The sequence below is a fragment of the Hyperolius riggenbachi genome, chromosome 4 (assembly GCF_040937935.1).
Source record: "Hyperolius riggenbachi isolate aHypRig1 chromosome 4, aHypRig1.pri, whole genome shotgun sequence".
Lineage (NCBI taxonomy): Eukaryota > Metazoa > Chordata > Amphibia > Anura > Hyperoliidae > Hyperolius > Hyperolius riggenbachi.
Window position 1 is genome coordinate 67663445 of NC_090649.1, and position 12530 is coordinate 67675974.

The 12530-nt window shown below is 45.7% G+C and overlaps 1 protein-coding gene across 10 annotated transcripts in view; it reads right to left on the reverse strand.

Annotated features, from left to right (window-relative positions):
- Positions 1-12530, reverse strand: part of SUPT3H (SPT3 homolog, SAGA and STAGA complex component) — a 749779-nt gene that overhangs the window by 274180 nt on the left and 463069 nt on the right. For all 10 annotated transcript variants that reach the window (XR_011031323.1, XR_011031322.1, XM_068280159.1 and 7 more), the window contains one exon: positions 11677-11816. Coding sequence is in view for 8 of the 10 variants with exons in the window: in XM_068280159.1 (XP_068136260.1) it covers positions 11677-11816 (140 nt within the window). In the remaining 2 variants the exon portion in view is untranslated. The remainder of the gene's footprint in view (positions 1-11676; positions 11817-12530) is intronic.

Below are 12530 nucleotides of genomic sequence, written 5' to 3' on the forward strand. Positions count from 1 at the left end.
ACTAGCCAGGTAGTGAAATCCAAAGTAAAGTCAGAGAGTTCAGAGGCTCTACAGATGAACGGAGATTTAGGCCCGTGCCCGCCTCACGATTTTTCCGATGATTTTCCAGACTACCGGCACATTTTTGAATTATGAGTGGTCGTTTCCGGGAATTTGCACGATCACGCGAACGTCATTTAATATCGCGTGGCGATTACAACAGTCAAGGTGGATAGGATCTTTAATATCCCCGACAAAGTACCGTGATCGCTTGAAGTCGCGTTTGCGCCCATGGTGTGCCGTCGCATGATGTCACACATACCCGCCGGACAGCAGATACATCAGGGAGCGCTCGTTGTTGTGGGACATCGCTAGGATCCATCTCCTCATGTGGGAGTAGTCCATCTCCTCATGCCTAAACCTTACCCCCCTCCCCCCCCCCCCCCACACACACAATTTGCAGCAAAGAAAGCAAATTTGGGCACCCGGAGGCACCAGTGCGAAGCCCCAATTAGCGACAAACAAGGTAAATTTAGATGCCCGGAGGCACCTGATAGTATCAAAGGCGTTGAGGTGTGCAGATATGCAAATTGTGGCATTGCACAGCTGGTAGTCCTTCAATTTACCTTGTTTGCCACTAATCGGGCACCTCCGGATGTTGAAATTTACTTTCTTAAGATGCAAAGGTAAATGTTATCGCTCGGAGGCATCTGATAGCGGGCGCCACCATACGCTCAATTTTCCCTTCTTTGCCACAAATCGTGGCTTTTATAATGGGCACCTATAGCAGCGCTGTTTTTTTCCAAGAGGGCTCCTGTGCCCTTTTTTCCCTGATACCGGTTGGGAGAGAGAAGAAACTCAATAGCATAGGGGGATTTGAGGATGAGGGGTGCCAGGCTACCTATTACATCTGGGGAGGAAGGTGGGGTCGCTAAGGTCCTGACATCGCACTGTGGGAGCCTTGTTGCATTGTGTTCCAACTGTCAAAAAAGCAAGCAGCATCTCCTTCCACTGACATCACCTGCCGGCAGTGAAAATGTCACCATGTGATAAATATCAGAATGTAAATCAGGGAGAGGAAAGATTTTACAACGGGCAAACACTGACAATCATTTATACATAATTATTGTAAAAATGAAACAAAACATAATTACATTATTTTCACTGGAGTTCCTCTTTAAAGTACACCTGAAGTGAGAGAGTAAGGGCTCTTTGGTTGGTGAAAGCAGTGAATTCAGCTGTCAGCTGCTCTCCTGCACCGGCTTGGGGTCACATGTGAGTGCAGCTGCCGCTATGCCCTGACATGGCATGTTGCAGTTCTCTACCGTAGCATGTCAAGCGTCCACACACGTGGTGTTACAAACGCGACATTCAGCTGTATTTTAACTGCACGCGAATGGCTTTTGTGGGCGGTGAATAAGATGCTAAACTGCCCAAGTACACAGTTCCGCCTCCCATTTGAAAAACTCCTTATGGTGGCTGCCATATTTATTTCCTTTTTAACCATACCAGTTGCCTGGCTGTCCTACAGAAACAAGCATGTGGCTAATCCAGTCAGAACACCTGATCTGCTGCATGCTTGTTCAGGGTCTGTGGCTAAATAGATTAGAAACAGAGACTTAGCAGGACAGCCAGGTAATCTGCATTGTATAAAAGGAATGTGGGGCCGGCTTCTGTACATTTTGCAGAACGGCAGTCAAGCATTATACATTACCTTCTTCCGACACAAGGACAGGGCCTCTTCACATTTAGGTGTGCAAGCCACGTACAGCCAATCACTATGCAGCTGCATGCTGTCCTTGCACGTCGTGACAAAAGCCGCATGGTGATTGGCTATAGGGCCCTTGTACACTAAAGAGTGAAGAGAGAGGACCTGTCCCGCCCCTTATCCCTCTCACTTCCGGTGTCCTTTAAAGAGGAACTGTAGTGAAAATAAAAATGAATAAAACTGCTAATCTTTACAATATTAATTTATAGATTATTTAATCAGTGTTTGCCCATTGTAAAATCATTTGATTTACATTGTGAAATGTATCACCGGTGGTAACCTCTTTAGTTCTGCCAGGTGATCTGTATGGAATGTTGGTTACTGAGACTTCTAAGCACAGAGGGCTTGCTTGGCAGTTTGGAAAAAGCTGCTATTTCCCACAATGCCACGAGGTTCGCAGACAGCAAACTGTCAGGACCATTAGGGGCGTAACTAGAAATCACTGGGCCCCCCTGCAAAACTTTAGATGCCCCCCCCTCCCCAAAAAGGCAGCGCTGTACACAAGAGCCCACTGAACACTGAATAGGGACTGTCCACAAAGCTTTGTCTGCAAAATTTTGTATTATTCCTTATCAGTGGCTGAGCAGATGCATTCATTAGAACAATTGTGCAGAGAGCAGAAAGTTCTTTTTCTCTCTGTGCCCTTGGTTGTCAGTATCTCAGGACAGGGAAAATAAACCTCTCCTCCCATGGGGCCCCCCTGCAGCTTCTGGCCCCCTGCCGGTTGCACCCTTTTGCATGGTCTATTGTTACGCCCCTGAGGACCATGGTCATGACATCACACTGTGGGAGGGGTTTCACCACAATATCCACCACACAGACCTCCCTGGTGATCCGTTTGAGAAAAGGTAAAGATTTCTCCTGGGAAAGGGGGTATCAGCTACTGATTGGGATGAAGTTCAATCCTTGGTTACAGTTCCTCTTTTTAGAACAGTCACAATGTCTACTGGCTGTCTTCCTCCCTTATAAAGTTCCCTGATGTCTAATGCCCCCCCCCCCCCACCTCCTATATAATTCCTTGGTGTCTAGAGGGCAACCACCCTTCCCTTTATAGTTCCCTGGTGTCTAGAGCCCCCCCCCCCCCCCATACAGTTCCCTGGTGTTTAGTGCTTTCCCCCTCCCCATATGGCTTCCCTGGTGTTCTTGGGCTTCACCTCCAATATAGCTTCCCTGGTGGTTTAGAGTGGGCCAAACTGAATGCAAGGTGGAGAAAACACTTGAGGGCCAAATTTAATGGCTCTGAGGGCCAGATTTGACCCGCGGGCCGGAGTTTGACATGTATGCTTTAGAAAGCAGACTCTGATTTAGAAAATAACAGCCAAAATCCCTCCAGACGACTTGGAGTGCGGCAGCTGAGGGAGCATAAGGCCGTATATTAGACCCAGCGGGTGATTACAGCCTGGATGTCAGCACGCTGGGTTGGCGGGTGAATACGGTGTGAAGGAAGGTCGGGGGGCCATGTGCCTCTGACACCTCCATACAATACTGAACATGGCAGCTGAGGTTTGGAAGGGGTCCTCGCCTTCACTCTTACATGCGTTTCACCCAAATGGCCAAGAAGGTAGCAAAGCTATTTTAACGAAATGGGGGATTGGCAAGGAACACACGCAGATTATATCCCGCTTTAATTAAAGCGTCTGCCTAGCGTTGGCTCCTAAATGGGCCATTGTGCGAAGCATTGAGGCTCTAAGCTGCGCATTTAGCAAATTTATAGTAAGGCAACATCCAAGTGTTGGAAGTACAGTGGAAATCACTTAAAGGATTAGCTGCTAAGGTAGTAAAACATGTGAAAAGGCCGTGAGTGGTGCGAGCCGGGGCTGAGGGGGAAAGACGTGATGAAAGGTTCTCCAAGCAGTGAATGAAAACACACCTCCAGGCATAGCGCCCTTCCATAGGCCTCAGCAGAGGGTGGAGCTACCTGACAATACAGGAACAGTGCATTAGGTTATCAAAGCCTCACTGCTACATGGAGACACTAAATCCAAAATACAAAGTTTCCATCCAGAGCCTTTTCACATGGCAGCACTTCTTAATAGTAATATTTAAAATAAAAAAAAAAGTTTAAGCTTTTCTTTAAAAAAAAAAAAAAAAAATGTTCTTGGTTTAGGCAGACTACATTGATACTTTTCTCACCCCTGAGCCAATGTTCTTGTGACACCTTCCATGTACAGCAGAGCCCCTCTCATTATAAGTGCAGCCCCCTCTTCCTTTTCTAAAATTCATGTACAGCAGCCTCCCTCCCATTCCATGTGCAGCCCCCTCTTCCATGTGTATAATCCATGTACAGCAGCCTCCCTTCCATTCCATGTGCAGCCCCCTCTTCCATGCGTATAATCCATGTACAGCAGCCCCTCCCATTCTATCTCCAGCCCCCTCTTCCATGTGTATCATCCATGTACAGCAGCCCCTCCCATTCCATGTGCAGCCCCCTATTCCATGCATATCATCCATGTACAGCAGCCCCTCCCATTCCATCTCCAGCCCCCTCTTCCATTTGTTTTATCCATGTACAGCAGCCCCTCCCATTCCATGTGCAGCCCCCTCTTCCATGTGTAACATCCATGTACAGCAGCCCCTCCTGCTCCATGTACAGCCCCCTCCTCCATGTGAAACATCCATGTACAGCAGCCCCCATTCAACTCCATGTACAGCCCCCTCTTTCATGAGTAACATTCATGTACAGCAGCCCTTCTCCCATTCCATGTCTAACATTCATGTACAGCAGCCCCATCTTCCATGTGTAACATCCATGTACAGCAGCCCCTCTCCCATTCCATGTGCAGCCCCCTCTTCCATGTCTAACATTCATGTACAGCAGCCCCCTCCAATTCCATGTGCAGCCCCCTCTTCCATGTCTAACATTCATGTACAGCAGCCCCCTCCAATTCCATGTGCAGCCCGCTCTTCAATGTGTAACATTCCTGACCAGCAGCCCCCCTCCTATTATATGTCCAATCAATTTTGATGTGGCACACCTTATCCGTTGGATGGATGCTAGACCTGGGTGCCAAGCTATGTCACCACAAAGTCAACAAAAGCAGATAAGGGCAGGTCAGCACACCCGTTTCCCCACTGTATTTTGAAACTGGTGTGAGGACCCCTCCCATTATATGTGCAGCCCCCACTTCCATGAGTAACATTCATGTACAGCAGCCCCCTCTTCCATGTGTAACATCCATGTACAGCAGCCCCCCTCCCATTCCATGTGCAGCCCCCTCTTCCATGAGTAACATTCATGTAGAGCAGCCCCCTCCCATTATATGTGCAGCCCCCTCTTCCATGAGTAACATCCATGTACAGCAACCCCCTCCCATTCCATGTGCAGCCCTCTCTTCCATGAGTAGCAATCCTGTACAGCAGCCCCCTCCCATTTCATGTGCAGCCCCCTCTTCCATGTATAACATCCATGTACAGCCCCTTCTACGGCACATACAGTTCTTTTCTCCCCCCCCCCCCACCACCACCCTTCTTCTGCTGTACCCAATGTTACCAAACCAGGGGAGAAACCCTGACCCCATGTGGCCACTGAATGCCTTCCCTGGATCACAGCCTACCCTTAAAACAAACCTGAAGTAAAAATAAACTTATGAGATGCGATTTGTATGTGTAGTACGGATGAGAAATAGAACATTAACCACTTGAGGACCGCGGTGTTAAACCCCCCTAGTGACCAGAACACTTTTTACTAAAATGGCCACTGCAGCTTTAAGTCCTCGCTGCAGGGCCGCACAACTCAGCACACAGCAAGTGATCCCCCCCTTTCTCTTCACCAACAGTGCTCTCTGTTGGTGGGGTCTGATGTCCACCAACCCCCCCCCCCCCCCCTCCCCCCGTGTTTATTTTTTTTTATATTTATGTTATTTATTTTTAAATAAATCTGCCTATTTTTTTATTTTATTTTTACTACCCCCCCCCCCCCCCTCCCTTCCTCAGCCAGCCAATCACTGCTTCAGCCTATCACCGATGATCGCTTCTTTGTCCCCCGGGGGTACAGACGTGTCACATGGCTGTCCCCAGTACAGCGCTGCCTTAGATCACAGCGCAGTACCATGTATATTAGACGGCAGTTTCGCCATCTAACAGTCTCTGAGTGGCAATTGCCGCACTCCGCCTTCCAAGCAGGGATGCGCGCGCAGAGGCGAGCACGATCTCCTGCTAGCCCCATAGAAGGCCGTTCACGCAAATAGATGTGGAGCAGTCCTGGGGCTGGCGTGGAGCGGTTGGCAAGAAGTTAATGTTGGGCATACGTGGCAATCGATCTAAATGCATTATTGGACCATTAGATCCAATGAAACTCTATGGGCCATCTCTCTGCTGCCAGCAGCAGATCGACCTAGATTTTCCATCCTGTTAGATAGATCAAATCGAAATTGTCCGCAAATAGATCGATCGGCTGATTCGATAGAATCGATTTCTGATCAATCGATTCCAAAGAATCGATCGATGGCTGAAATCGACCAGGGTATGGGTCCCTTTAGTAGCAAAGAAGAGTCATATTGTTTCCAGTACAGGAAGAGATACAACTTCAGTTGTTATCTATGCAAAAGAGCTTCTCTGCGCTCTTCGACTAACTGGGTGGAATACAGTCCTGTTTTCTAAAGCTCTTAAACAACCCTGAAACAGTGAGAGACATCTTGAGATAAGGTTTTAGTGCAGGTTTGCTTTCAGAAATTTTGCATGTGGATACCATTGGTTGTAAGAAACAGAAAGCAGACAGTCCCCTACTTACAAACAGCTTGAGTTACAATGTTTCAGTGGGTTTCTACTGTTGTGTTATTACATTTTTCTTGTTACACAATACAGTATTGTATTAGCTTGAAAATTTAAAAGCATGATAAAAACAACAAAAAACATTCTTTATACTATATGTCCAAATCTAAAGTTGTCCTAAAGTAAATCATTAGTCCACGTTACAATATGTACAACATAGGACTAGACTTACAAACAAATTCAACTTACAGACAACCTCCTGGAATGGAACTGGTCTGTACCTAGGGGAATGCATGTAGTGTATAAGCAGACAGAGGCGCCAAAAGGGTTAAATATTCTAAAATGTTTAAAATGAGAGGAGGCAGAGATGGACTTCCCTCCACCAAGCAGACACACACAAGTGTTGTGTATATTCAAAACAACAAAACTTTATTTCAATACTCCATAAAGTGCAAGTGCAACACGTTTCGCGGGCATCTCCCGCTTCATCAGGCATTAGACACGGAGCACAAAACTCTGATAGGTCTGGTATTTGCTTAGCCCATTGTGCTACCATCTTTGTGCTTTCTAATTGTTATTTTGTATGCTTCACACCAACTAATTTCTAAAGAAGCGTCGGGAGAATTGCATGTTAACGACATACAAGCAAAAAATGAAAGTTAATTTATATGGCTCTGCAGGCAAGTAGATGTGAAAAGAGTCATCCAAATACCTGTAAGCTGTATAAATTAAAGTAAACCAGAGACCAAGCACCCTCATGTATTTTACTATATATCAGTGGGAACATTAGAGAAAACACCTACCCTGCCCTCTGTTTCATCCTTCACTGCTCAGCCTTCTTCTTAGCAGCCCTGTTAAATCCCTGACTGAGCATTCTGTCTGGGTTTGCTCAGCAATCATTATAGCTGAGTCTGTCTTCTCTGATGTCTGTTCAAGCCCAAGTCTGCCCCCTTGTGGCTCTGCTTTCCTGTTCTTTATACTCACAGCATCACAGAGAGCTGTGATGAGATGGGAGGAGCTGCTAATGTAAGGGTATATTGAAAAAAAAAGTTTTTTTCTTAATCTATATTTGTTAGTCATAAGAGGTTTTTAGAAATGGTGATTTCATTTTGCACACAGCGCACTAAATAATATGCTTTTCTGATTAACTGTGGTGCGGTATAGTATTTATTTTGTAAAATCTATCGGAGGATATGTTTATTTTGTGCCAAAGCGCTCATCTCTGCTTTCCTTTAACTTTTTTTTTTTTTTTGCTTGGAGGCCGTTCATATGTAATTTTTTAAGAGTCATATATATTTATTGCTCTGTATTGGTGATTATAACATGATCAATTATTATTCAATAAAATATTACAGTGTTTTGCAGCATATACTGGTTGGTCCCTCCCTTTTCTATTTGTAACTGGCGATGTTTAATAGGAAATAAATATGCAAGCCTCCATATCCCTCTCACTTCAGGTTCCCTTTAAACTTTTACATTAGAGGTTCCCTTTAAGTTTATGGCACTAGTGATGGCCCCGGCCCAGCAGTGAGCTATCCGGGCCATTCTTACAGGAGAATGCTTCTACATGGCTTTAGTACGGTTGTTGGTAAGTGAAACCACACCACAACAAAAGCATTTCCTGTTTAGGCAGTGCTGACGTCAGAGTTGTGTGTTTATTCTCAGCTCTGGACTGACTGCCGCAGTCTCTGGCCCTGAGCGACTGGAACCAAGAAAAGGCATCCGTGGCTTTCCAAACCAAGATAACCGCACGCTCACATGGTAACCGATACGTAAATGAAGGGTTTCGGTGAACAGTGCAAGCATGTTCCAGGGCTATACAATGTCCTACGACCAATCAGAGTGTATGTTAGTTACACAAATAGAACTTGCAGTGTGGTCAAGCAAAAATCAAATGTCCTGTAATAAAATGTCTTTTTTGTCATATTCAGCCATTATTCTACGAAGACTGCTGTTAACCAAAGCTTTGTTAAGAACTCTGACCCTCATTGCTTCTTCCATAGCTACTGAAAATGTGGGTCAGCGGAATACACTACACCATTATCTTACAACCTTCTGTCTGATTGGGTGTAAAAAAAACCCTATGTGAGGAGAGCTGAGCTCATATCACCTTCCCAGGGCCGGCCTGCCCATGAGGCGGGGTGAAACTTTTGCCTCAGGCAGCACTTCTGGGGGGGCGGCACCCGCCCATCCGTGGGTGTGGGGGGCCGCCCGAGCTGGAGGGGATAGCGGGCAGGAAGGGGGTACTGGGCCTAGCGGCGGGGAGGGGGGTCGGACCCCCCCCTCCCTTACCTGGGTCCCCCGTCCTCCGCTCCCCTCCAGCTTTAAAGAGTTAAGTTGCCGCTGCTATTGTAAGAGGCACGGGCGGGGATCACTCACCTTTTCCGTGTTCCAGCGTGCGCTCCACTGACGTCACTTCCTGCTACGCCGCCCACTGTATTGTAAGTGGACGGCGTTACAGGAAGTGACGTCAGTGGAGCGCACGTTGGAACGCGGAAAAGGTGAGTGATCCCCGCCCGTGCCTTGTACAATAGCCGTGGCAACTTAACTTTTTAAAGCTGGAGGGGAGCGGAGGACGGGGGACCCAGGTGAGGGAGGGGGGGGGGGCGATTTCTTCAAAGTTTGCCTCAGGCGGCAAAAAGTCTAGGGCCGGGCCTGCACCTTTCCAATCCACACGCAGCTGAGGGAGGGATATCTGAGGGTGCAGGACAGAAATGTATGTGCCGGTAATTTATTTATTTTCCTTGTTAAACTTGATGGACAGATGTATTTTTTCAAGCAGGCAAACGACAGCGCTCAAGGCTGCACCTGAAATGAAAGCCAACAGAGACAAGCAGAGCCCCACTGGGGCTAAATACATGCCTTGTATGCAAAACAGATGCAAATTATGTACTAATTCTAATCTAAAAGATTTTGAATACAGATTGAAGCAATGAATGCAGCTAGCCACAGGTATACTTACATTCAATTTGTACAGCTGGAGACATGGCAGCGCTTTCATACAGAGGCTGTACCCGAATGAACTATCTGCATGGATGTGCAGAGCTCCAGAAACTGGACAACATTACACAACTTATTTGTATGTAGAACAGAGGCGCCAGCAGGATAAAAGTCAATAAAATTTTTAAAAATTGCTTGGAGGAAGTGGTGGGCTTGCCTCCCAAAAGCAGACACGAGATCCTGTCTTCATATAAATCAATACATTTATTATACGGTACCCCAAAAACAGTGCAAAGCGCTACACCTGCTATTGACGAAATTCTGTTTTGTCCCCACTTTTATTGCCTGATGAAGCGGGCTGGGCCTGCGAAACGCGTTGCACTGTTTTTGGGGTACCGTATAATAAATGTATTGATTTATATGAAGACAGGATCTCGTGTCTGCTTTTGGGAGGCAAGCCCACCACTTCCTCCAAGCAATTTTTTAAAATTGTATTGACTTTTATCCTGCTGGCACCTCTGTTCTACATACAAATACTCTGTGTCCACTCCTGGTGGAGGGGAGTGCTACCCCCCTCCTTGTTTCTTTACTACAGAGAGCGACTTCTTAATCCTGAGTGAGGACAGGTCTAATCTCCTCACCTGCCTATTGAGTGGTTGCCTGAATGGTAACCCATGTTTGTGAATATAAATTATCTCACTAAACCACTTACCAATTGTCTTTAACATACTACACCATATTGGGCTCTCGGTTTTTTTCTATTTTAACATTACACAACTAGCACTCACACATTTGTTATACCTGTTTGAGTGCTAGTTGTGTAATGTTGTCCAGTTTCTGGAGCTCTGCACATCCATGTAGATAGCTCATTCGGGTGCAGCCTCTGTATGAAAGCGCTGCCATGTCTCCGGCTGTACAGATGTATTTTTTCAACCAAACTATGTAACTATGAACAAAAAAAATTGTCATATCTCAGCCGAAACCATCTCAAGTTACATTACATAATTTATTGCAGGCTCTTGTGACAAGATCCTCATCACAACGTAACTCCAAGTGGAATGGATTAAACAATCAAGCATAAAGATTTTGGAAAAATACATAGAAAAGGGCACTAGTCTAGTTGAGGGGACCCAGCGGGAAACCTCACAGACCAACAGACGCTCCCTACTCATGGAAACTTGGTCTTAACCACTGCTTTGTAAGACATAAAGGAGCCAGCGGGAAACACTATTCACACCACCAACCGAATAGGTTTAGCACAATTGTGAGAGCCAAGGCGGCAGTTAAAGCGAGTGCTGTGACAGACAAAGCTGAGTGAGGGTGAGGGTTCTAGTGTGCAACTTTAAAGTTTATTCATTGGAGAGTGTTTCCCATTGGGTCTTCTATTTTTCACAAATAGAAGACCCTATGAGTAGGGAGCGGCCATTGGTCCATGAGGATGCCCGCAGGGTCCCGTATTTTACAAAAATTAGCGGTCGGGGCCAAATTGGTGAGAGCAGGGAGTGGCCGTTTGTCTACGAGGTTTACCGCTGGGCAGTGTTGCTAACCTCGGAAATACATTTTTACTGACAAAGCACACAAATTTACTGACAGAACAGGTTTTTTTACTGACATCTAATATTGAAATTAAATGTAAGATATCACACATGCGCCCTTACGTGCAATACACCGGCAACCACGTGGGTTGCAAATGAGGAAGAAGAGTGCAGTGGCGGACACCGGACAGATGAAGTATTAATGCACAGCATCTGGGGGGGACGGGGGGACTTTGATACATTTACATTTGGGGGATGCAACCAGGGGTTTCCGTCACATTTGTTCTCGATTATCGCAGCCCTTACCACTGCACACTTTATCGAGCATGCTAACCTGAGATTTTCCAGCATGTCCGATTGTTAAATGCGATCGATACATGCAACCGATTTCGGCCCGAAATTGTTTCGATTGTGAACTAGACATGCTCTTGGTGGTACCGATTTTTATAATATCAATAATAATTGTCTTATCTGATGGTTGATCGGCCGCCAAGTCTACAGATGTATGGCCACCTTTAGCTAGAGCAGTGTACATTCCAGAGTGATATGTGAACTGATAAGCGGTAAGTGCCGTGATCTTCTAAGAAAGAGAGAGGGTTTTTTTTACTGACACCACAATTTTTTTCATGGACTTTACTGACAGCCCAGATTTGTTGAATGTTTCACTGATTTTCAGTAAATTTACTGACGGTTGGCATCACTGCCGCTGGGTCCCCTCAACTAGACTAACTCCCCAAAAAGTACCTCCATCCGCTCCTGCTTGACTTCATCTATTTCATCATCTTCCATCAAGGCCAGCAGTTCCCCGGTCTGGTCAATGGAGTTCAGGAAGTCCTGGGCCAGCTTCTGGCGCTTGTTGGCATTACTGCTGGCAGACAGCTTTTCTGTAGACAAGCAGACAATGGAAGAGAGGGATAAGGCATCGTTTGCAGGGATATAGGAACAAATGACAAAACACCGCTAAATGCAAACATACTGTGACATGTCAGACTGATATAAAGAACATAAGCGGAGCACTAAATAGTATCCAAAGCTCATACCAGGAAATTACAGATGGCCAATGGGATGCAAATTATTCCGAGCTGAAGCAGAATTATGCACATTTGGATGAACATTTAGGCAGCTTGTAAATAGACCAGCTTGCCGGAAATTGATTGGTCAATTTTTAACCCTTTCCACTCAGAGTTTTTTCCTAAAGGGAGTCGTTTCTGCTCAGAGGTTTTTTTTTTTTTTTTTTTTTTTTTTTTTTTTTTTTTTACAGAAATTTCACTCTCTCTCCCATTTTAACATGGAACATAACATAGTAACATGGTTTATATTATTTTAAAGAACACCTTATAAAGTTTAATTTAATACCTTATTTGGACAGTTTGGCATCTTCTATTGGCTGGTTGCAGAGAAGAAAGCCAAGATATGGTAAATTTGACAGAAATTTCCTGGGTGTAATCCTGGCTTGCGTGAGCAATAATAGGCGGTTTTATGCCAGCCACCCGGGGTCTTACTGTCACTACTCACAATGCAATCTTTGGTATTTAGATTGGGAATTAGAGCAATGAAATGCTGGCTACTATTTAGACGCTCCTCCACGTCCATTGCAT